General features: G+C 36.3%; 1 protein-coding gene across 1 annotated transcript in view; it reads right to left on the reverse strand.

Annotated features, from left to right (window-relative positions):
• Positions 1-27,649, reverse strand: part of AFF4 (ALF transcription elongation factor 4) — an 87,632-nt gene that overhangs the window by 30,310 nt on the left and 29,673 nt on the right. Inside the window, exons 3-6 of the mRNA XM_065873257.1 lie at positions 27,209-27,335; positions 24,270-25,064; positions 22,281-22,325; positions 18,099-18,185 (exon numbers count right to left, since the gene is read on the reverse strand). Of these exons, the coding sequence (XP_065729329.1) occupies positions 18,099-18,185; positions 22,281-22,325; positions 24,270-25,064; positions 27,209-27,331 (1,050 nt within the window). The 5' untranslated portion in view covers positions 27,332-27,335. The remainder of the gene's footprint in view (positions 1-18,098; positions 18,186-22,280; positions 22,326-24,269; positions 25,065-27,208; positions 27,336-27,649) is intronic.

Here is a 27,649-nt window from a genome sequence, read left to right on the forward strand (position 1 = left end):
TACTTCCTCTCCCTGTTCCCAATATCTTACAATTAGCAAACTGAGGAAGAGATTTTCCATACTCGTTTTATATACTTCTTTGTAAGCCCTACTAGCACAGTGCCTGGCATTCAGGAAGCATCCGTAAAAAGAAAGCCAAAAAGAAAAGAAAACCAAAATGTCACTGTCCATGAAAGAAACATGACTTTCCAAACTCAACTTTCAAGATCAGAACAGCTGTTTCACAAGTGCAAATTGTGCATTTTTCTGGGTGAAGTCTGTGGTACACAATGTAGTACTAAGATTACACAAACATCCCTAACATCTGTAACAGCTTACTTAAAAATAAGCACAATCTTCCTTTAATGACAGAATTATCTGTGAAAGAGAAATCCAAACAGTATCTAAGCTAAAATATAGTTTTGGTGTTAAAAAAACTGTAAACCTACATTAATTGTCAACTGATTTTCAACAAGGGTGTGAAGACCATCCAACAGGGAAAGAATTCTCTTTTCAACAAAAGGTTCTGGGACAAGTGAACAGCCATATGCAAAAGAATGAAGTCGGATGCTTACCATAGACAATATTAAAAAAATTAACTTGAAATGGATCAAAGACCTAAATGTAAGAGATAAGAGATAAAACTACAAAACTCTTAGAAGAAAATGTAGTACCCAAATCTTAATGACCTTGGATTTGGCAAAGAATTCTTACATGACACCAAAAGCACAAGACACAAAAGAAACAAACAGGTAAATTGGATTTCATCAATATTAAGAACTTATGGGCTTCTCTGGTGGCACAGTGGTTGAGAGTCCTCCTGCCGATGCAGGGGATGCGGGTTTGTGCCCCGGTCCGGATGGATCCCATGTGCCGCGGAGCGGCTGGGCCCGTGAGCCATGGCCGCTGAGTCTGTGCGTCCAGAGCCTGTGCTCTGCAACAGGAGAGGCCACAGCTGTGAGAGGCCCGCGTACCGCAAAAAAACCCCAAAAACAATATTAAGCACTTTTGTACTTCAAAGGACACCATCAAGAAAGTGAAAAGACACTACCATAAAATAATAATAATGCCAATAAAAACAAAAATATTCTAAGAAAAAAAGTGAAAAGACAACACACAAATTGGGAGAAAATATTTGCAAATCATATATCTGATAAGAGACTGGTATCTACAATATATAAAGAGCTCTTACAACTCATTGATAATAGTCAAGTAAAACAATGAAAAAGGGGGTGAAGGATCTGACTATATATTTCTCCAAAAAAGATATACAAATGGCCAGAAAGCACATGAAAAGATGTTCAACATCATTTGTCACTGGGGGGAAATACAAATCAAACCCACAATGAGATAACCACTTCACACTTACTAGGATGACTAGAATCAAAAAGACAGATAATCACAAGTGCTGACAAGAATGTGGAGGAATTGAAAGCCTAATGGGAAATACAAAATGGTGCGGCCAGCTGCTTTGGAAAACATTCTGGCAGTTCCTCATATGATTAAACACAGAGTTACCATATGACCCAGCAATTCTGCCCCCAGGTGTATAACCGAGTGAAACAAAAACATATGTCCACACAAAAACTTGCGTACAAGGTTTACAGAAGTATTATTCATAGTAGCCAAAAGCTCAAAACAAAACAAAACAAAAAGCTCAAAACAACCCAAATGTCCATCAGCTGATGAATTCAGAAACAAAATGATATACATCTATACAATGGAATATTATTTGGCCATAAAAAAGAATGAAGGAACTGATACATGCTACAACTTGGAAGAACCTTGAACATTATGCCAAGTGAAAGAATCCAGTTGCAAAAGACCATATATGATATGATTCCATTTACATGAAATGTCCAGAAAAGGGAAATCTATAGAGAGAACAGATTAGTAGTTGGGTAGCACTGGGAGGGGAACAGAGGGGAAAAGGTTGATAGCTAAACAGTAGGGAGTTTCCCTTTGAGGTGATAATGTTCTAAAAAATTATTTATTTATTTGTTTGTTTGTTTAGTTTTGGCTGTGCCATGTGGCTTGTGGGATCTTAGTTCCCCGACCAGGGACTGAACCCAGGCCCTTGGCAGTGAAAGCGCAGAGTCCTAACCACTGGACCACCAAGGATTTTCCAAAATGTTCTAAAATTGACTGTTGTAATGGTTGCATATGTCTATAAATATAATCAAAACCATTTAATTGTATACTCTGAATGGATAATTTGCATGGTATGTGAATTATATCTCAATAAAGCTATTCTAAAACACTCTTTAAATACAGCAGTGGCCAAGAGGTCACTCCTGTGAATCTTATTAAAATTGAAAAGAATTCTCCACCCCACGAAAGGCTAATTGTCTTATACTCATTTACCTAGTAAATGGCCTAAAAGTTTAATAGCCCAAGCTTTTAAGTAATCTCTGACTCCGTCCCCTCAGCTCTGACAATAATCAGTCAGCTAGTTACCAATGTGACTGGATTCTGTCTCCAGACCATCTACTACATGCAACACCTTCTCCTCTCCATCTATGCTGTAAAGACTTTAGGTCCTCACCTCTCTTCATCTACGATGGCCATCTAATGGATTTTCCTGGCTCTAGTCTCTCTCTCCTTCACTCAGCTATAGCCTCTAGTTGACCTTTCTAAGGCCCAAATCTTAGTATTTGTCATCATTACTCCTATTTTTCACAGAGCCTCCAATGGCTCTTTGTTTTTCCTAGGGATGAAACCCAAACTCCTTGATAAAACATTCACTCACATATCTAAGTACTGGAAAAACAGAATTAAGCAAAAACTAACATGGACCTTGTCCTCATGGAGCTTAATGTCAATGAATATCTTTGCAACTACTCATGCAAATCACGGTAAAATAGCAATTGTGTTAAGTACAATGAAGGGCAAATGCTTACACAGCATTATGAAAGAGCTTACAATTGTGTGTGTGTGTGCACGCGAAACAGACACATACAGATACATACATACACGCACAAACACACACACACACACACCCCTGATTGGGAAAATGAACGAAGGCTTCCCTGAGTAGGTACTGTTCAGTATGAAATTTGACGGTTATGTAGGAAGTAAACTGGGAAACGAAGGGAAAGGTAAGTGTTTAGGGTAGAGAGAAAAGCATGTGTAAAGGCAAGAAAGAACAGGAGCACAGCTAGTATAAAGAACTTAAAGGCAGCCCATGGGAGGAAAAAGTACAGAAGGAAGAGGGTTAAGAAATTAGACTCAGGACCAGAGAGGCTAGATCACATAGTTTATAGACTTTATAGACCATATTAAAGATTTGTGTGTGTGTGCGATTTACTAAGCAGAAGAATTATACAAGCACATCTGCATATTGTGATGATTACCTGGGCTATTAAGTAGAGAACAGCTTTGAGAAATCTAGAATGGAAGTAAAGATATTTGTTAGGAGATAACTGCAGTGGTACAAATAGGAGATGACAACAGCTTAAACAAACTGGTCTCCACGCTTTTTTGATCATGTACCTCCCACCACTAAGAAATTTTTGCATTTGTATCTCGCAAATACGTATACTGTATGCATTGTTATTTAACTAGTATATATTATATAAAACCAAACTATTGAAATTTTAAAGGGCTCAGATAATATTCTAGAGTAATTTAAAAATTATATTTATCAATGACAACACCACTTTTCTTACACACACAAAAAATATATAGTGCTTCAAAGGTCTGACACCAAAACTGGCTTGATATTTGGTTTCATTGGACATCACAAAGACACAGCTATACAAATGGAAGTGCTATACTTACTAAATCATATCAAAATTTCAATTTATACCTTAATTATGCAAAGGTTTCTGTTGAAATTGAGCTAATAGATTTCCAATGTTCAATGATACAAAACAGGTTTTCAAGAAAATAAATTAAAAGGTTGTGGTTTAATATTAGGAAATAGGTTCAAAACCCACTGAAGTTAGAAAATTCTGTTTCTAAGTCTTTAAAGTTTGCACATATGACAATCATCATAGTTTCTGTCAACAATAAAAAATACATAGTAATGACATTATTTTTTAAATCCTGTTTTCCTAGCTTGAGGCAGTTACTTTTTCACTCATTAAGACATCACTTTTATTCTAAGAAGAGGGTTTAATTTATTATTATTTTAAATATGTTATGAAAAGATCTAATGTATTTGGGACTTGTGTGTGAAAGAGTGAGAGGGAAGAGGGGAGAGGGAGAAAGGAGTGAGGGAGGGAGGAAGGAGAGAAGAGGGAGGGAGAGAAAGGAAGGGAAGGAGATGTCTAATTCATGTTTTTTTTAGCTTGAATTATGCGTTTATATAATTCAAGATAGAGAGGTACAGAGACTACATTTATTTTTGATGTGATTATTTTAAAATACTAACATTGTAGTGGTTTGGGGGACTAGGTCAGAGCCAGATATTCTTCAGAATCATTATGTTAATAAGCACTGCCTTTCGATGAATTATTTTCTTTTTTTTTTTTTTATAAGTGAGCTAACTTCTTATGTCATTAAACAAATAATCAGTGAACTTCTGCGTTAGTATAAAAGGTATCTGGGAGTGCCACACAGGTTCTCCATGAAGGAAGGAGGAAGAAAAATTATTTATACTTTAGGATTTAACTTCTGTTATATCTTTCTTTGAGTGGTACACACACAAAAAAATTGCTTTTCAAGTATTTTATAACTAAAAAAGAAGCTAACAATATCTTAAACTACCAGAAGCACCTGCACTTTCACCAATCTATATATAGCTAACTTTGTACACTGCATGATTTATTCTAATATTTGTTTCTTGAATCTTTAGCTTTGCTTTCTAAGCCTGTTTCAATAGTGTTTCCTGACAAAAGAATGCATTTTAGTATGTTTTCTCTGTGTTCTCTCTGTAGTGGATTTCAGTCATTTTCATTGGAGTAAAAAGACTGAGTTTTTAAACAAAGATTATAGAACACTGGGAGAAACATCAAAAGAAGTTTTTAATAAAATTTTATTAGGCCTGATCTATGTATAACGACTGAACTGAATACCACATAATTCAAAATATCACTAAGTACAAATTATGATGCTTTCAGTTTCATCAGTTACTATCTCAAGGCACTTGCTATATACACTAAAGGCAAGGTTAATGATAAACATGCATTTTTTCTGCTTATGGCATCTTTGTTTCTACTTTGTAGTGGCAGATGAAGAGCTCATAACAGGAGAAGGACAATCTCAACTCTGCCATTTTCTTGTTTGGTCAGAAATGCATTTTAGTGTTATTTTCATTCAGTAGTTTCACTGCAGGTATGTCTTTTAAGCCATTTGTGTATTAGTGAAGATTAGTTGAATTAAAACCAGTTAATACAATCTGTAAATCATCTTAACCAAGCACACTTAAAACTGCAATATGACACAGCTAGGAAGAACAAATGAATGAAAACAACTCTATCAATTTTCCATATTGAAAAGACCTAAACTTCTCTTGGGATACCTCACATACCAGACATAAAATGTGACCATCTGCCATTCGGATCAAGAGACAGCAAAATGTACGTATTTGATTTTTCTTTTAAAATTAAAAAGTAAATAAATTGGGATTTTTAGAACTAAAAAATAAGAATAAACTTTTCACCCCCATCCCCCATTCTCTAATGCACACAACACTGGGGTATATGTTTCCCACTCTGGAGACCACTGACTTACCACAGCGGTAACAATAAAGATGGAGAAAAATGAATGAAATTGAAATGCATTAAAGGAGTTAAAATCATTAGGACTTGGTGACAGTCTATGAGGTGTGATGAAGAGCAAAGTGCCAAACATAACTCCTATAAGGTTTTCTAGCTTCACTAAGATATGGAACAGCAGAAGAGAACCATGCTTGTTTTTCTCTTTGCTTTTTGGTTGGGAGAAAAATGACTTCTCCTCATGTTTAACTGTGCATCCAATTAAACACTAACATGTAATTCTTTTTGCTTTCTTTTGTATTACTTCATTTCCACAACCAAATGCTTGACACACTGGTAGAACACATTTCTTCTTTTGAATTCTCTTATAGTATTCAACACAATGCCCGGAAAACTTACTTTTAATGGTAGAGGGAGAGACAGAAGAGGAAAATGAGCAACTGAAGAGACAAAGTAAATCTAGATGAGCAGTGTATAGTGGGAGACAAGGAAGAAATAGGTTAAACAACATTCAATACTCATGAGAAGCTCAATGAAGATAAAAAATGAAAAACATTAATTGGAGTTGCCAAAATGGGCCCCTGGTGATCTTAATGGTTTTGGTGAGACACTGAGAGTGAAAGCAAGATCAGCTTGCACGGAGGATTAAATGGAGGAAAGTATATAGACAGCAAATATGAACCACTCTTTAATAAGATTAACTCTAAGGTGGAGGAGTAGCTGGAGAACAACATGGAACAGACTGGATTTTGTTGTTGTTGTTGTGTTGTTTTTAAATGGCACAGATAAAGAATGGTTAAGCAAATGATAGTGATTCACTAATTAACTAGCTCTCCAAGTATGCTCTTAAACTCAAATTCTCACCCATGACTGTGAACTGCTCTTTCAGATCTGTTAATGGGTAGGAAATCTTCTCTGTTGTGGTCCTCTTCTTCCCATGTGCTTCTGGCACTCCTGCACTTCCCGCTCTAACCCCGGTTGTTGTCATCTTCTCTAGGATGCCATCTCCAAATTCCCTGAGTATCAAAACTTTGTCCCTTCTCTGTCCACTCATTAGACTTAGTCCATACGGTTAGTGCACAAGGAGAATAAATACCTATTAAAGCTTCATATAAAGCTTTAAGCTATATTATACGTGAAGCTGTATTCACTGAAAATTCAGAGCATGAGACAAGCTATAAAAGAGCAAAACCCTGTAAAAGCAACCCAACCAAAGCAATAATCATTAAGCAGCTAACTGAGCTGTTTCATAAATATCAAAAATCTAAACACAGTTACCTGAGTATATATACCCAAATTCAGTCAATAAACATTTACTGAATAGCTATTATGTGCTAGGAACTATTCTACACATTGATGCCATCTAAATGGTTCAGTGCTGCGTGTACAGCACCTAGAACACTGCCAGGGATTGTTCAGAACATACAGTGAATATGAGTAAAGGCAGTCAAAAGCTTTAGTTTGCTTGAAACTATCACTGGAAAATCTACCAACCTATCTCTAACTACACCCATTCACTCTGCTTTCCCTCCTGTGAAAAAGAATGACCTAATTGTGCTCTATTCTAAGGTCAATCTTCTCTACTTGGGCATGAATGTCAATCCCTCTTGTGGAGATTTCCTAAGGTTACCTTCTCTGTTTCCCATATATCACTTGTTTTTCCTTTTTTACAAAATCATTTTCATCAGCATATAAATACGATAAAATGTCCTCATCTTATAAAAAATACCCCCCTGATAATATCACCATACCCTTTTGGCACCACCACATTTCTCTGCTCCCTTTTACAGACAATGCCTCAAAAGAAAATCTCCATTTATATAATCATTGCCTCCAATACTTTTTGAGCCCACTGCAATCGTTCTTTTGCCCTCACCTTTATAACTAAAAGTGTCACCAATAAAGGATACATTGTCAGGGATGTGCTGATGGTCCAGTGGTTAAAAATCTGCCTTCCACTGCAGGGGACGCAGGTTTGATCCCAGGTTGGGGAACTAAGATCCCACATGCCGTGGAGCAACTAAGCCTGTGTGCCACAACTACTGAGCCCTTGCACTCTAGAGCCCATACACCACAACTAGAGAGAAGCCTGCATGACACAACAAAGAGCCCACAAACCACAATGAAAGATTCCACGTGCCGCTATGAAGATCCCACGTGCCACAGCTTAGACCCAATGTAGCCAAATAAATAAATAAATATTTTTTTAAAAAAGAATACACTGTCAAGTACCATATGATATCACTTGTATATGGAATCTAAAATATGACAAAAATGAACTTACCTATGAACAGAAACAGACTCACAGACATAAAGAACAGCCTTGTGGTTGCCAAGGAGGAGGGGGTGGGAGAGGGATGGATTGGGAGTTTGGGATTAGCAGATGCAAACTATTATATACAGAATGGATAAACAACAAGGTCCTACTGTACAGCACAGGGAACTATATTCAGTATCCCATGATAAACCATAATGGAAAAGAATATGAAAAAGAATGTATATGTAAGTATAACTGAATCACTGCTATACAGCAGAAATTAACACAACATTGTAAATCAATTATACTTCAATAAAATTAAAAAAAAATTTTTTTAAAGCTGGAAAAAAAGAAAAAGCATTGCAATAAAAAATACATTCTGGGGAATTCCCTGGTCGTCCAAGTGGTTAGGACTCCACGCTCTCACTGCAGAGGGCTCAGGTTCAGTCCCTGGTATGGGAAATAAGATCCCACTAGCCCTATGGCGTGACCAAAAAGACTATAAATAAATAAAATTAAAAAAAAATACATTGTCAAGTTTAGTATCTGAAACATAGTAAGAACTTAGTATCTGTTTGATAAAACACATAAACATACCAGGTTTACAGAGATGAAAACTAAAATATCTGAGATTAAAAATACGTCAAATGGGATTAATAGCAAACTAGACAATGCAGAACAAAAGTTTACTGAACCTGAAGATACAGCCATAGAAAGAACTCAAATGAAACAACAAAAGATAAAAGATTGAGAAAAATGAAGAGCACATTACTACACTGTTGAACAACTTCAAGAGGCCCAATATACATGTAATTGGAGTCTCTAAAGAGGAAAAAAGGAAAGAAGTGAGTACAGAAACATATTTTGAGGTAGTAATAGAAAAATTTTTCCAAATATGATGAAAACTATGAACCCAAAGTTCCAAGAAGCTAAAATCAAACAAACCCAAGCACAAGAAAGATGAAGAGAATCACACCAAGACACATCATAAATGAACAACTTAAAATCAGTTGCAACCAGAATACTCTTAAAAGCAGCCAGAAAAAAAAAAAAAAGACACATTATACACAGATGAAGAAAGAACAACAATAAATTACTTATCAGAAACAATGCAAGCCAGAAGACAATGGATCAACATCTTCAACCTAGAAATCTATATTTAGTGAAAGTATCTTAAAAACAAAAAAGAAAAGGTGAAATAAAAATTTATTTCAGACATACAAAAGCTAAAAGCATTTATCACCAGCAAATAAGCACTATAAAGAAAAGTTAAAGAAGTCCTCCAGGTAGGAGGAAAATGATACCAGAGAGGAATCTGGATTAACACAAAGGAAGAAAGAGCAAATGAAATGGTAACTATATGGGGAAATACAAAAGCCTTTTTTTCCTATTATTTAAATCTCTTTAAAAAATAACAGACTTTTAAAATGATTAACAATTTTGTGGGGTTTATAACTTACATGAAAGTAAATGTATGCAACAACAGATGTGGAGAAGTGAAAAACACAAGCATAATGTTGAGAAATTTTTACATGATAGAAAAGAATGGCTTAGTATTACTTGAGATAGATTTCAGTAAGTTAAAGATACATTCTACAAACCCTGAAGTAAACATTCAATAACACAAGAATTACAGCTAATAAGCCAAAAATGATATGTAATAATAAGAAATACTCAATCCAAAAAGAAGGCAAAAAAGACCAGATGGGGCAGGTAGATATCAAAAAGCAAGATGGCAGAGGTAAACCCACCCATATCAATAATCACATTAAATATAAATGGACTAAATACCCCCCAAAAAAGGAGAGTGTCAGACTGAATACAAAAAAGCTCTAGACAAAATTATGTTACCTATAAGAAATGCATTTTAAATGTAAGAACACAGGTTAAAAGTAAAGGATAGAAAAAGGTATACAACTTAACATTAATCAAAAGAAAGCTAAGTGGTTATATTAATATCAGGCAAAGTAAATTTTATAGCAAAGAATAATATCAGGATTAAAGGGAGGTCATTTCATAATGATAAGGGGCCAATTCATCTAGAGCTAATCACAATCCCAAATGTTTAAGCACCTAAAAACAGAACTTGAAAAAGTAGGAATGAATAAGTAAGGACAAAGAGACAAATTCAAAGTAATAGCTGGAGATTAACTATAAATTAATAATTGGCAGAACAAGAATTAAAAAGAATAAAAACACAGAAAACTTGAATAACACCATAACTAACTTGATCTAATTGACATTTACAGGACACTCCACTTGACAACGGTACACTCTTTTCAAGGGTACACGAAATATTTACCAGAAGAGACAATATTCTGGGCCATAAAATAGTCTTAACAAATGTAAAAGGATTCAAGTCACACAAAGTATGTTCTCTGACCACAATGGAATTAAACCACAACTCAATAACAGAAGATATATGAAAAAAATCTCCAAATATTTGGAAACTAAATGACACTTCAGAATAACCCACAGAACAAAGAAGAAATCAAAGAAATCAGACGTTTCTGTTGACGGAATTCCCTGGCAGTCCAGTGGTTAGGACTCTGTGCTTCCACTGCAGGGGGCACAAGTTGGATCCCCGGCCAGGGAACTAAGATCCTGCATGCCATGCATGATGTGGACAAAACACAACAAAACAAACACAACAACAACAACAAAAAGTTATGTTGAACTGAACAAAAATGAAAACATAACATATCAAAATCTCTGGGATGTAAACAAAACATTACTTAGAAGGTAGTTTATAGCATTAAAATCCTATATTAGAAAGTGAGAAAGATCTCTAATCAACAACCTTAGCTTCCTCCAGTTTAAGAATTTTTTTAAAAGAGCAAAATAAAGCAAAGCAAAGCAGAACAAAAAAGTAATAAAGATCAGTGTAGAAATCAATGCAACAAAATTGAAAAACAATGGAGAGAGGGAAAAAAAGCAGTTTTTTAAAAATAAGATCAATAAAACTTACAAACCTCTAGACAGATGAAAAAGAGAGAGAAGAAACACATTACCAATAACAGGAATAAGAGAAGTGGCATCACAACAGATTTTTAAAAGTATAATAAAAGAAAATTATCGAAAACTTTACATCAATAAATTTGACAACATTTGACAATGAGTGGATAAAATGGACAAATCCCTTGAAAGACACAACTGCCAAAGCAGATGCAAGGAGAAATAGATAACATGATTATAAATTCAATTTTTACAAACTGTCCTACAAAGGAAACTCAATACTCATAGGGCTTCACTGGTTAATTCTAGCAAACATTTAGGAAGAAATAATATCAATTCTACACAAACTATTCCAGAAAATGGAGAAGAGGGAATGATGTGCCAACTCATTCCATGAGGTCAGCATTACTCTGATACCAAAGCCAGACAAAGACAACAAGAAAAGAAAATTACAGACCAGTATCCCTCAGGAACATAGGTGCAAAAATTCTGAACAAAATTTTTTTTGAAAATCGAATTCAACAGTACATAAAGCAGATAATACATAATGACTAAGTAGAGTTTTTACCAGGAAATGTAATGTTGATTTAAAAATTTAGAATTAACCAATGTAGTCACCATTTCACAGACAAAAAAAAGGAAAATCCTCTGACTATATCAATAAATTCACATAACACATTCAAAAAATCCAAAATTCATTCCTGATAAGAACCCTCAGGTAAATAAAAATAGAAGGGAACTTCCTCAACTTAATAAATGACAGCAGGCTTCCCTGGTGGTGCAGTGGTTAATGCAGGGGACACGGGTTCGATCCCTGGTCTGGGAAGATCCCACATGCTGCTGAGCAACTAAGCCCGTATGCCACAACTACTGACCCTGCGCTCTAGAGCCCGCGAGCCACAACTACTGAGCCTGCATACCACAACTACCAGAGCCCACGTGTGTAGAGCCCATGCTCCGCAACAAGAGAAGCCACTGCAATGAGAAGCCTGCACATTGCAATGAAGAGCAGCCCCCGCTCGCCGCAACCAGAGAAAGCCCATGCGCAGGAACGAAGACCCAATGCAGCCAAAAAACAAGAAGATCCAGTCACAAAAGACCACATGTTGCATGACTCTATTTATATGAAATGTCCAGAATAGGCAAATCTACAGAGATATAATGTAAGATTAGTGGTTGCCTAGAGGCTGGGGGGTGGGGAGTAGGGTTGGAGGAAACAGGAGGGTGACTGCTAAAGGGTACAAGGTTTCGTTCTGGGGTGATGAAAATGTTCTAAAATAATTGCGGTGATGGTTACACAACTCTAAATATACTAAAACCCAGTGAATTGTACATTTTAAATGGATGAACTGTATGGTATGTATATTACATCTCAATGAAATAGTCACCGAAAAAAAGGAAAAGTAGCTATTAGCCAGAATTACAAACTTATATTCAAAGTCTTCTGATAAACTCAAGCTTTAACTTACAATTAAAAAAGAAGTATAGCTATTAAATAATATAAGAGAAAGAATATTAAAAAATAATTATTTAACCCAAAAGGATCTCAAGAAAGGGAACAAAGAAAGAAAAAGCTGATGGGACAAATAGAAAACAAGTAGCAAATGGAATATTTAAAGCCTACAACACTAATGATTACATTAAAGGGAAATCTTTTTTTTTTTTTTCCCCCTGTACGTGGGCCTCTCAGTGCTGTGGCCTCTCCCGCTGCGGAGCACAGGCTCCGGACACACAGGCTCAGCGGCCATGGCTCACGGGCCCAGCCACTCCACGGCATGTGGGATCCTCCCGGACCAGGGCACGAACCCGCGTCCCCTGCATTGGCAGGCGGACTCTCAACCACTGCACCACCAGGGAAGCCCCAAGGGAAATCTTTTGAATGTGCCAAGATTACACACTACATGGGCAGAGTAAATAAAAAATCAAGACCCAATTATATGCCACCTATAAAAAATTCACTTTAAATATAAAGGCCCAAAAAGATTAAAAATAAAAGAATAGAAAATGTTAAACCATGTTAACCATAAATTCTTAAAAAGCTGGAGTGGCTTTTATATGAATATCAGACAAAAGAGAGTTGATTGTCAAACTAAATAGCACAGCAAAAGGAACCATAAACAAAATGAAAAGACAACCTACAGAATGGGAGAAAATATTGCAAACAATGCGACCAACAAGGGCTTAATTTCCAAAATATACAAATAACTCATATAACTCAACAACAAAAAAACAAACAACCCAATCAAAACATGGACAGAAGACCTAAATAGGCATTTCTCCAAAGAAGACATACAGATGGCCAACAGGCACATGAAAAGATGCTCAACATTGCTGATTATTAGAGAAATGCAAACCAAAACTACAATGAGGTACCACCACACCCTGGTCAGAATGGCCATCATTAAAAAGTCTACAAATGGGGACTTCCCTGGTGGCACAGTGGTTAAGAATCTGCCTGCCAATGCAGGGGACACGGGGTGAGCCCTGGTCTTGGGAAGATCCCACATGACGTGGAGCAACTAAGCCCATGTGCCACAACTACAGAGCCTGTGCTCTAGAGCCCGTGAGCCACATCTACTGAGCCCACATGCCACAACTACTGCAGCCCACGTGCCCAGAGCCTGTGCTCTGCAACAAAGAGAAGTCACTGCAATGAGAAGCCCGCACACTGCAACAGAGTAGCCCCCTCTCACTGCAACCAGAGAAAGCCCGCATACAGCAACGAAGACGCAACACAGCCAAAAAATAAATTAATTAATTAATTTTTAAAAAGTCTACAAATAACAAATGCTGGAGAGGGTGGGGAGAAAAGGGAACCCTCCTATACTGTTGGTGGGACTGTAAGTTGGTACAGCCACTATGAAAAACAGTGTGGAGGTTACTCAGAAAACTAAAAATAGAATTATCATATGATCAAAATAAACTTCAGAACAAGCATTAATACCAGACACATACAGGGAAATCTTATAATGAAAAAAAAAGATCAATTCATCAGAAAGACACAGAAATCCTAAATGTATATGTACCTAAGGACAAAGCTCCAAAATACATGAGCCCAAAATGGACAAAACTGAAAGGAAACATACAAAACCACGAATACAGATGCAGATGTCATCACTCTCCTTTCAGTAACTGAGAGGACAAGTTGATAGAAAGTCAGTAAAAATATAGATGACTTAACCACTCTCAACCAACCATATCTAATTGACACATATAGGAACATATTGTGTCTGGTGCCCATGGAAGAGTCACCAAGAGAGATCATTTACTAGGCCTTAAAACATTTGAATAAATTTAAAAGGACTGAAATTCTACAGTATATATTCTCTGACAAGAATATAAATAAATTAGAAATCAGTAACAGAATAATATGTGGAAAATCCTCAAATACTTGAAAATAAAACTACCTATTTCTGGGCTTCCCTTGTGGCACAGTGGTTGAGAGTCCGCCTGCCGATGCAGGGGACACGGGTTCGAGCCCCGGTCTGGGAAGATCCCACATGCCGCGGAGCGGCTGGGCCCGTGAGCCACGGCCGCTGAGCCTGCGCGTCCAGAGCCTGTGCTCCGCAACGGGAGAGGCCACAACAGTGAGAGGCCCGCATACCAAAAAAAAAAAACAAAAAAAACCCCTACATATTTCTAAATAAAACAAAGAAGAAGTCACATAGGGAATTAGGAAATATTCTGCACTGAATGATAATAAAAACACAATATATCACCATTTGTGAGGTACATTTAAAACAGGGCTTAGAGGGAAACTGATAGTTTTATATACTTAAAACAAGAAATGTTTACAATCTATGATCTAAGCTTCCAACTTGAGAAATCAGGAGAAAAGCAAATGAAACCCAAAATAAGTAGAAAGGGACTTCCCTGGTGGCGCAGTGATTAAGAATCTGCCTGCCAATGCAGGGGACACGGGTTTGATCTCTGATCCGGGAAGATCCCACATGCCGCGGAGTAACTAAGCTCGTGCGCCACAACTACTGAGCCTGCGCTCTAGAGCCTGCGTGCCACAGCTACTGGAGCCCATACACGTAGAGCCTGTGCTCCGCAACAAGAGAAGCCACTGCAATGAGAAGCCCCACGCACTGCAACGAAGAGTAGCCCCTGCTCACTACAACTAGAGAAAGCCCATGTGCAGCAACAAAGACCCAACGCAGCTATAAATAAATAAATAAAAAAATTTAAAAAAGAATCTTCAAAATAAGTAGAAAGAAGAAGATAATCACAGTAAAAGCAAAAATCAAAGAAACAGAAAACTGAAAAAACTAAAAGATGGTTCTTGGAAATGACCAACAAAACTGAAAAAGGTCTAGCTAGACAAATCAAGGAAAACAAAAAGAAAAACTACAAATCACCAATAGCAGGGAAAAAAGTACTTCACTATATATCTTACAGACATTAAATAGTAAGTATAGATTATAAATAACTGTGCCAATAAATTTGACTGAAACAAACAAAATTACCAAAACTGACATAAGAAGAAATCGAAAATCTGAATAGCTCTATATTTAATAAAGAAATTTAATTTGTAATTTAAAACCTTCCAATATAGAATACTAGGGGTACAGACAGCTTCACTGATTAATTATATTAAACATACAGGGAAGAATTAATACTAATATTTCACAAATTATTTCAGAAAGTAGAGATGAAGGGAACATTTCTTTGCTCCTTTTAAGAAGCCAGCACTATCCTGATATCAAACCAAAGACATTATTAGAAAAAAACAAAACAAAACTACAGTCATCACCCACCCAACTCTGGCATCACCACAACCACCACACACACACACACACACACACACACGGCAAAGGCCAAAGTTTGAACTGATATTTCAAAGAGAAGAATGGCCAATAAGCTCATAAAGAGGTTCAACATCATTAGTCATAAGGGAAATACAAATTAAAATCAATATGAGATACCTCTACATGCCCACTAAAATGGCTAAAACTAAACAGAATGACAATAGAAAATGTAGGCAAGGATGTAGAACAAATGAAACTATCATACACTGCTGGGAAATGGGAGTGGGATAAGGTAGGAGTGTGATACAATCAATTTAACACACACTTAACACATGACCCAGCAATTCTACTTTTTTCCATATGACTCAGTATTTACCCATAAGAAAATATAAACACAGAAATGACTGTTAGTGAATGTTTATAAATACTTAATTCTTAATAGCCCAAATCTAGAAACAACCCAAATGTTCATCAACAGGTGAATGGATAAATAAATTTTGGTATTTTCATACAACAGAAATAAAAATGAACTATGAATAAAAAGGAAAAAATTACTGATATATTCAAGAACATGGAAGAATTCCAAAAAGTATATACTGAGCAAAGGAACGCAAATAAATATGCCAAAAAAGTATACACTGTATGGAGTACATTTATATGAAATTCTAGAAAAAGCAAAACTTACCTATAGCAACATAAAACAGGTCAGCCATTGTGTGCGACCAGTGGTGGGGGTGAGGGGGACTGGAAAGTAACTTGAGGGAACTTTGTGGGGTGACAGAAATGTTCTAATTCTTGATTAACGTGGTGGTTACACAGGTGCATATGTGTATCAAAACTGAGGCTGTACATTAAATATATGTGCATTTTTTATGTGTAAACAAAGTTGACTTAAGAAAGTAAATGAGTGGTATGGCACACATATAGGCAGATGTGAGTGATATACCTCACATCACTTACAAAAATAAACTGGGCTAAATATAAACAAAGAAAACAAAACTGCAATCACATTAAAGGAAAAATAAGAAGATATGTTTGTGATCCTGGAGAAGGAAAAGCTTTCTTTAACAAGACATTAAAAAGCAAAAGCTTTATAGAAGAAAAAGATAAATTTATTCATCAAAATTAAAGTCTTCTAGACCATAAAACTTAAAAGGGCTCTAACTGGGAGAAACATTTGCAGTATATGGAACAAATTATTTGAATCCAGAATTCAAACAACACAAAACAAAAAAAGAAATTCTGCTGAAACTTATTCAGTGAAAGATGTAGCCCAAAAGGCAGAGGAAATAGGCCAATTCATCCACATAGAAGTTAAATGGACTAAAGATGATGAAGCTCACTAGCAATCTAGGAAATGGAATGCCATTTCCCACTCAAAAGACTGGTACTTAAAATAACAAATAGTGCTGTGCATGTAAGGAATAATAGAGAATACAAGTGGGAGTACTGACTAGTACAATCACTATGGAGGGGATTTGAGAGAATATATTAACTATATACCCTCAATATCCAACAACTATACTTCTTGCTCTTTACACAAAAGAAACTCATATGCACACAAGAAGGCATGAACAAAGTTATCCACTATAGCAATGTTTACAATTTAACTTCGCAACAAGTTAAATACCAACGGGAAATGGCTAAATAAAGATATACTTATAAAATGGATGCAGTTAAAAGAACTGAAATACCTCTATATGTAATATATTATCTATATATAATCTCTCTCTCTCTCTCTCTCTCTCTCTCTATATATATATATATATATATATATATACACATAAAATAACATGAAAAAGTCTCTAAGACCTATTGCTGACTGATGAAAAATACAGTAGACTGTATCTGTACAGAAATTAAACAAATGAGAAAATGCAAGTATGTAACAATTACATTACATGTGTATGTAAATGTATATGAAAAGACTTATAAACGTATGTATGAAGTAGCTCTGGTGAGATGTAGGAGACAGAATATGGGGAAGACTATTATTAGGGGTCCTGCCCAAACTTTCACAAGGAGAATATATTTTTGCATTATTTGTATAAGTATAAATTAATGTAAAAAAACCAAATCTGCTGATTTTAGATGAGCTTGGAACTGTTGTCTGAGGAACCTTTACCATATGACGTAAGTATGGTTGTTGTGTCTTCTGGAAAGGAGTTCCTCATACAAACAGTTTGGGAAGTCCTTATCATCTGTGGCCTAGAATATCATAATAGTTTGCAACAAACATTGATAGCTTCTAAGTCTCTTTCCCATGTTGCCTTCAAAGATTTTCCAAGTATCTCTCAATCCAAGTTAATCTCGATTCTATGTTCTAGTTTTATTTTCTTCATAGTAATATCACTATCCAAACTTACCTATTTATTCACTTATTTATTATCTATCTCCCACTAGAATGGGAATGGCAAGATAATTCTGAATTCACATGATTTTAGTCAAGCCATTTAGAGTTTTCTTACAGTATATAGACACACTTCATTTACTTACCTTAGTTGGAAAAGGAAATTTGGAAGGTTCGGTTTTGCATGGTGTATGAATAGCCGTTAGAGGGGGAGGCCATGAATGCGTCATCTCCTGAAATGTAATTATTACAGTTTGTTTTCAAGCAGGTCAAGGATAAAAATTACACAGCTAAAAACCAGATTTGTATTATAAATGCTGGTTTCGTGATTGCTCCTCCAAAAGTATACATATTTAATCAATCAATATTAATTAAGCACAGTGTGTGCAAGGCACTATGTATGGGGTAGGTAATAGGAAGATAAACAGTTGACACTCTCTAGCTTCAAGGAGCTTAGAGTTAAGATGGTAAGACCTGTGAACAGTTATAGAAATCAGCCTGTAATCAAACACAAGGCTAGTAAAATGCTACTGAGGAAGAGCTTGCTGTGGGAGTGGGAGGAAGGGATTAACAGTAAGAAAAGCAGCCAGCATTTACTGCATACCTTTAATGGGCCAGATACTGTTATTTTACATGTTTGTAACTCAACTGGTCATCATAATGACATTATGAAGTAGATACCGTTATTATCCTGACTCTATGTAGGACAAAACTGAAGCACAGAGATTAAGTTATTTACTCCAGGTCACACACTTAGTAAGTAATGGACGCAGAATTTGATCCTAGGTAGTCTGGCTACAGAGCCCATTCACTGAAAGGAAATTTTGGTCAGGTGGAGGAAATAAGAAGAGAGCTATCAAAAGCACACAAGGAGGAAGACAGACAAGAAAGGCCATAGGTCTGATTTTATTCGATGCCTTCTGTCTAATCATATGCCAAGTATGTCCAAGTAGAGGTTTGGATATAATCACAATGTATATGTTAGAGAAGCAGGAGAGAGAGAGGTATCAGAATAAGGAGGGAGTGTTTTATCTCTGGCATTTAGTTCAAAGTAAGCCATCAAGTAGTCTGAGAAAATACAATAAATTAAAGGTGATATAACTTTTAGGAATTTACCCTATAGCTATACCCACACAGTTATGTAAAGATACATATTCAAGGGGTTCACACTTTTAAAAAATGAAAACAACCTAAATATCCAACAACAAAGGATTAGATTACCAGACATTCATACAATGGAACACCAAGCAGACAGAAAAATGAGAAAGCTACCTACTGAAATAAAATGATATCCACAGTTACTGTTAAGTGGCAAATACAAATCATAGTGTATATCCTCGTAAATGCTTATCGATGAAAAAATCTCTGGAAGACAGTTAACAGTGGCTACCTCTGGACAACAGAATGACTGAAGGAGGAAGAGACAAGGGCACTTGATGCAGCTTCTACCACTTGAATCTTCTGAAACAGCCACCTGCACTAAACTTGCTCTTTATCCTCTTACAAGGCTTTATTTTTTAATAGCATTTCACTTTCTGAAGTAATTGTATATAATTGATTATTTCCTACATCCTGCTCGAGAATGTCAGCTCAAAGGATGCAACACTATCACTATTATCACCACTATGTGCCTAGTGCTTGACACACAGTAGGTACTCAATTAGTAAGCTTTGAATTAATACATCATTTTTTACAATAAACATATATTACTTTTAGATTAGAAAAACTTTTTTTCCTTTAAGTTTGTGATGGGGTTCCCAGAAACAATATGACTACAAATATCAAGAAAACATGAAGGGGGACTTCCCTCGTGGCACAGTGGTTAAGAATCCACCTGCCAATGCAGGGGACACGGGTTTGATCCCTGGTCTGGGAAGATCCTACATGCCGTGGAGCAACCAAGCTCGTGCGCCACAACTACTGAGCCTGCGTTCTAGAGCCCATGCACTCTAGGGCCTGTGTGCTGCAACTACTGAAGCCTGAGCACCTAGAGCCTGTGCTCTGCAACAAGAGAAGCCACCACAATGAGAAGCCCGCACACCACAATCAAGAGTAGCCCCTGCTCGCCACAACTAGAGAAAGCCTGCATACGGCAACAAAGACCCAACACAGCCAAAAAAAAAAAGAAGAAGAAGAAAAAAGAAAACACGAAGGGAATGTAGACCTGAACTTCCTTGCACGCTGTACGTAGGGAAGGGAAAAGAAACAGAAACTCATATGCCCCAGGTTTTCAATGTTGGCATTTTACACCTCAAATACCAAAATACTCTCAATAGAAAATCTATTTAACTCCCTACCATCAAATGACTGAGCACCTATTACACCCAAGGCCACGTGCCAAGTCCTGCATATACATAAAATGTAGAATAAATGGTCAGTAACATCAAAGATATAATTAAATATAAGAAAATCTAAGATTTCTTCCAGGTATTAAAGTGCCATGCATTTTTGAGGATTTAGGAGTAAAGATATATGCTCCCTTAAACTTTTTATGTACATGGCAACTGAAAAATGAATGCAATACGAGTTATCACTGTAGTCTGATGGCTTGATACAGGGGGAATAAGGATTTCAGTGGGATTCTAAGAAAAAACAGAATCTATGTATAACTGAAGAGGAAGGAGAAACACATTCCATGAAAGTTTACTTTACAAAGATGAAAGAGCAAGAAAGTGTATGGCTTAGGGAAACCAGTTTGGCAAAGTGGTCAATCAATAGTGCGAGAGGGTGAAACTGGCCTGTGGACAGCCTAACATTTAAAATGTTAAATTTGCACACTATTCTTTCTAGGGGCCTTAGAGAGCCACTGAAAACTTCTAAGAAGGATATCATTTTATGAAGACAAAGGATTAAAGCAAAGAATGTGGCAGCAATACAGAAGACAGATGAGCACGGAGACTCTGAAGACAGAAAGGCAGAGTGAGGACGGTATATTACAATTACTGAAGCTCAAAGTGGCAGAAATGGAAATGAAGGAATGAACATTTTCAAGGAATTTTCAAAGTCTACATGAAGTTTTTGTGATTAAATAGAACATGAGAGAAAGAAGTGGAAAATAACTAGGATTCTACACTTATAAGCAAGGGAGAATGGAGATATTACTAACAGAAGTTAACTCTGATAAATATGGCTTTAGACATGTTGAGTCTGAAGAAGCAGGGAGAAATCCAAATGGAGACCCAGCTAAGAAGCAATTAAGAGACACAAACCAAAACCCAAAGGAGGCCAAAGCAGGAAAGACTGAATAGCTGTCTAACAGATAAATCCCAAAGGATGGAGGAAAATCACATCAAAGACGAGAAAGAAAAGAGGAGAGGCTAGACAATGCACCATATTTAAGAGATAAGAGAAGACACAAGTGTTCCCAAAGGGCAGAGAATGTGAGACAAGAAAGGTGTGCGGAAAATAAGAACAGTGAAGCACAACAGTCAAGGAAGAAAGAATGATGTTTTCTGAAGAAAAAAATAAAAATTCTTCAAAACAGCAGAAAGAACTCAAATGAAGCCTCTGATGACATGGAAGATAATGACCTTGGAGAAACAAGTTCAGCAGAATGGTAGAAGTAAAAGAGATTTTAGCAAGCTAAAGGAAGGAAGGAGAAAATAAAGTGGAAGCAGCCAATGCAAGTAGTCTTTCAAAAGTATCCATAGTGAAATACAAGTACAGACACAAAAATTCAAGAGTGTACACAAAAAATACAATTAATATGTAACTAATGCTTTTTGTCTATTGAGCCAAAAGCAGTCACTGTCACTCAGTTCACTGGACTTTCTCTTCTTCCAAAGGACAACGTTTTCTTTTCCCAACAGAAGAATGTACTCTTTGGTCATGTGTCAAGTTTAAACATATTCCATTAAACACTCAAAATGTGTAGTATTCAGAGAAGATCTTTCATCGTAGGATTTGACCAGTATATACAGATGAACTACAAAGCAAGCTATTTTCAACACAATGGTTTGACTGATAACTACTGAGATTTTTAGTACTTCAAATTATTAACCGATAAACCTGAGAAGTTTATATTTGGTTTCTTCCTCTTTTCAAAGCAAGCTGTTAAGACTAGAGTTTGTTTTTACTTACAAAACAAAAAAACAAACCAAAAAACCCCAGCTTTTTGAGGGCAAATAGTAAACAAACCAAGTGATTTAGAACTTAAGTATGAATATAAGTAGAACAGAGTCAATTATTTTTGATGGCCATAATCAGGTTATACATGTAAGCAATCTGCTGCAGTTTCAGATACTTTGTGAAATACAAAGGGAAGGAGGGTAAGAGGGTAGCAAAGCATCATAATTAAAGAGACTAAAACTATTTTTTAAAAAACTTACTTTAAGAATTTCATCCACACAGCTCACATCACCAGAAGCAGATGCCTAAAGAAAGAGGAAAAGAAACACACGTTAGATATGGAGTCATTTCTTATTAGATTTTCATTATTTGTTGCACATCTTTAAAATTATTAGAAATCAGATTTAAATTAAAGGCATATTTAGTATCCCACTACTCTAAGTCAGAACACTAATTAGAATCTTTGGACTAATTTCCTTAAATACAAATTTTCAAGCACTAAAAAAATTTTAATCACCAAGCTGTACATGACTGGAAGAACTTTATATTTTAAAAAAATTTTTTAATTAATTAATTTATCTTTGGCTGCGTTGGGTCTTCGTTGCTGCGCGCAGGCTTTCTCTAGTTGCGGCGAGTGGGGGCTGCTCTTCGTTGAGGTGCGCAGGCTTCTCATTGTCGTGGCTTCTCTTGTTGCAGAGCACGGGCTTGAGGCACGCAGGCTTCAGTAGTTGGGGCAGGCGGGCTCAGTAGTTGTGGCGCACGGGCTTAGCTGCTCCGCGTCATGTGGGATCTTCCCAAGACCAGGGCTCTTGGGAAGGAAAGTCCCAAGATAAGATTCCTTAAAAAAAAATTTAAGGACTTTCCTGGTGGCGCAGTGGTTAAGAGTCTGCCTGCCAATGCAGGGGACATGGGTTCGAGCCCTGGTCCGGGAAGACCCCACATACCACCGAGCAACTAAGCCCCTGCGCCACAACTATTGAGCCTGCGCTCTAGAGCCCATGTGCCACAACTACTGAGGCTACACGCCTAGAGCCCACGCTCCAAAACAAGAGAAGCCACCACGATGAGAAGCCCATGAACTGCAATGAAGAGTAGCCCTCACAGCAACAAAGACCCAACGCAGCCAAAAAAGGTATCTTATCTCTCTTACACTTGGATTAGAAATAATTTTTAAACTGTACTTTTTTCAGGTGAACAATTTGTCAAAAATTTAAAAGCTGGTTTATATACAACATATACCATGGTACTGAGATCATCATTTCACATAAATAACAAACAGAATAAAACCAATATTATTGAAAGATTAGTTGTCTGGAACATGCTGGACATTTTACATAGTATTTCTTAAATCTCGAAAGTTAATTTTATTCTGAAGTACAAACAGGAACTGGAGAGCTACAGTGAAGTCTAACTCTAAGGATCATGTTATATTGTTTGAAGAAAGAACAAGTTACCACTTTACTGTTCTCTTGAGAGGAGTAATTAGATGACAAATGCTACAAACAATGAGTTTCCCAAGGCCACAAAAAAGATTTTAAAATGTCCTTAAGACAGCATTTTACCTATTCCTGATCCCTTCCCCCACCGTTTTAAGCTATGATTTTCAGCTACTGATATTACTTAAAATATTTTTTATTGCAAAAACTAGACTAAAAGATAAAAATTCAGCTGTTTCACAACGAATGCTCACTTCTTTGGTTATTCTGAATAGCATGTTTTGGTACATAGTTATAACTACTGTAAATTTCAAACCACCACTATGCCTGGAGCAGCTGCCTCAAACCTTTAAGTGTAACCAGAGAAAAGGATCATGGCCTCCAAAACATAAAACATTACCATCTTCATGTACCCAAAAAAGTTCCAACATTCACTGCAACGAACCATGCCCACATCTCATTGATGAGTATCACAATGAGAAGAGAAGTAATTTTTTTTAAAACAAAAGAACACAAGATGTATTATTCCATAAAATCAAAACGAGGAAACCTAAGGTATTGACAGACCATGTTTTAATTCTGTAACTGACTTGTCATTTTAATATTTGAGAACAATGAATGACATTTTCTCTACTGCTCAAGAGGGGTAGCTAAGAGCTCTACAGATTCACTTGGGAGTCAATCACAAGTCTTTCCTTAAACTTTTACATTCCTTACTATTAAGACAAAGAGACAGTTCAAGTTCAAACATAATTTCAGGGTGAATTGCTTCATATAGTTACAATGTTAAAAAGCTCTAAATGTGTGACTTACATCCAATGGTTGGGAAGGTATTTTCAGCTTGGTGAGATGAGCTTTGCTGCTGGGCTTTAGTTCAGTCATACTGTTGCCATGAGATTGGCTGCTGTAGTGTTCAGAGGACAGTTTTGGTTCCATGGATTCCTGTCCATCCATAGGCCGCACATAGGCAGTGGGTTTCTGTAACATTGAACTGGACTTTGACATCAATGAAGGCGGGAAAGACTGATTTGAGTGCTGCCCACTTGAAAAAGATACTCGGGAAGGAGAATCCCAGTTTGCATCAGGGTCCCGAGGTGATTTGGAACGTTGATGTTCCTTGCTATGGTGATCATTCCCATGAGACCTGGAATGACTGGAGCTTAATGAAGAAACAGCCTGGGGTTTTCCAGGGCTGGAAGAGCGTGATTTGGAGTGTTCTGATCCATGCTGGCCTTTTTTCCGGCTACTGCTCCCACCACTGCTGTATGAGTCACGGTCATGCCTCTGGCCACTGCTATTAGCGCCACTGCTGGCACCTGCACTGGCCCGCTGGCTACTGTGTCCACTCTGTAAGCCTGAGGACCGTTTCTGAGACTGAGAAGTGCTGGGTGCAGGTCCTACTGGAGTCCATTTGCTACTCTGATGAGAGCTCCCATGTCTCTGTTCAAAGAAATTTGGGTTAGATTTTTCATCTGCTGTCGGTGGTACTGTAGGCTTGGGAATTGCAACAAGCTTTGGTATAGATCTGTCTCCTATGAAATCCTTCATTTCATCGTAGTTTCCAAGCATACTCTGAATACGACTTGACAGCTTATCTTCTTTGCTAGTCTACAAAAAAAATTGTAAAATAAAATTATAAAATTAGCAAAACTAGAAATAAAAGATGCTTCTAAACTAACTTCACAAACTTCAAATGGAATGGAACTTTTCAAAAGGAAGTCTCATCTCATATCTTAAGGTTAAAAATCTCAAAACAAACTCCAAATATATACATTTTTTATGATAAAAAAATGAACTGAAAGTGAAAAACCTTCATGTTAAAACACAAATATCCTAGAGGACACTGAGAAATATACACAATAGACTACAGGAGATTTTTTAAAAATCCAAATTCACCAATAAATATATTGGAACAGTAGTAAAATCTTTTGAAAAGCAGGAAAATTATGCCTTTATGTAATTAAGTTCCAAGTCACAGACTAGCCAATATGCACATTTTGGCAGTCTAGGAAAACATCATATTCCTTATAATTAGAGGCAGAAATAAAAACTTAGTTAAACAAGTTATACGCAAATGACTTTTTAGAATTCCTTCTGTTACTGTAACTCAAGAAGTTAATAAAAATCAACAACAAATTAAGCATGGAAAATCCAGTAATAAAGTTTTAAATCTTGACTATTAATTCTGACCATCAAATGCTCCAACTTTTGAAGTCAATAATACATACTTTAAGTTTCAAGAATTATTCTTGAATAGTAAGGTCTAAGATGTCTACAAGCTTTAGGACTCTTTTGTATTCAAATACATGAAAGAAAAAAAGTTGACTGATTACATTAAAAGGGAAATCAAGACTTTGAAACAAACAGAAAAGCCTGAACCACCACTATTTATTTTGAGGTTGGCAGGAATCAGTAATGACTTTAGATTATTTGAAAATCAGTCTGAGAGGTAAATCTACAGCAATTTATTGACAACATCAAGATCAGACATCAAATCCAATTCATTACAATGTAACTACAAAATAAATTGTAGTATGATTCAAAGAATCTGGACCAAACTCCTGTTTTTTTTCAAAATGTCTTTTATCCCAAAGTTTTGTGTTACACTCATAAATGATGTCAGTATAACTGGCCTTCACTGGACAATCCTTATAAGCTCTGAATAAATGGCTTTTATAGAGCTCCCAAATGGTTTCTACAAACACCAAATGTTATAAGGGTAAACACAGGATATGTCGTTACATTCATATTTCATCAGAAAAAAGTCTAACACACTCTCAATCTCATACTATAAAGCCAACAATGGTCACTAGTGCTGCAATACATAGTATTACAACTATTATACAGAGTACAAGCCTTTAAATTATAATAATACTTCCAATGAAATCCAAAGCCAAATCAAACATTAGAGAGACATTTGTGGCCACTACAGCTACAACAGTCATCAGATTCAGCGTTTTATGTAATCCCAAATCAAGTACCATGATAGTTAAAAAAAAAAAAAAAAAAAAAGCAATTAGTTCAATTTATTGAACACGTTTGATAACATGCTTTAATCTAAATTTGATATTGTTAATTAAGCATTAAACATATAGAAAATCAGAATTTAGTATATAATAACAAAAAAAGAATCAGATTGATGCTGAAGACACATTTATTCAAACTTACTAATAATCACTGAAACTTAGTAAACTAAGTAAGCAAATGGCAAGAAATAGGGAGAAACAAAAGAATCTATGAAATATTTGTCTTTGATGTTATACCCAAACAGCCAAGGAAACAGCAGACAATGCATAGTGATTCACAAACTTTTAATTTAATTCAAGGCTCAGAAAGGTGAAATGCCTGCTCAGGGTTAGTGGTAGAGCCAGTAATACAGATATGAATGTTTGAGCTACTCCAGACCATATTTCAAGAGTATAGGGTAGCAATGGGGGTAGGGGTGGGGGGTTGTGAGGATGACATTAGGGTACTAGTGATGCTGTAGTTCTTGATTTGGGTACTAATTATGTGAGGATGCTCATGTGGTGAAAATTCTTTCATTTGTAACACTTACTTTGTGTACTTTTCTATAGTATGTTATACTGCAATGAACAGTTTACATCAAAAAAGTATATTCTATTATGAGAAAAGGAAAAACTGTTAAAAGGTGTAACATAATAACTCTTTCTAATATAAAAACTCAAGTTTAAAAATTTTAAAAGCAAAAAATGCTATGTTACAGGGGAAAGAACATTCAACAGACAACTTACAACTTTGTATGGCTCAGCAAAGAGAGGAGAGCTAGGTGGGAAGGCGTCGTCCCCCTGCTGAATTTCTTGATTCCGCCTTTCCCGTTCTTTCATACGCAGCACATTCCGGTCTTCACGGTTCATGTTGCTATGAAGAGAAACACAACCTTTACATCACAAGAAGAAAAGGAAAAATTAAATGTTCTGTACTCATTTTGTCACTTTAACGCTTCAATCGGAGATTCCCTTTCAACTTTCAAGTAATAACAGGCATTAGTACTGAAGTTGGGTTTTGGCAACAGTTTTATCAACTAAACCAACAGTGTCTTCCACAACTATCCAGACAGGAAACATTAGCCCAGAATATTAGGATCCACCCCACTGAAATACTTAACCTTATGAATTTTTAAATGTTCTGCTAGCTAAAAGTCAACTAAAACTTCTATATTCAGAGGGAAAGTA

This window comes from Phocoena phocoena, chromosome 3 (assembly GCF_963924675.1).
Source record: "Phocoena phocoena chromosome 3, mPhoPho1.1, whole genome shotgun sequence".
In the NCBI taxonomy this organism is placed as follows: domain Eukaryota; kingdom Metazoa; phylum Chordata; class Mammalia; order Artiodactyla; family Phocoenidae; genus Phocoena; species Phocoena phocoena.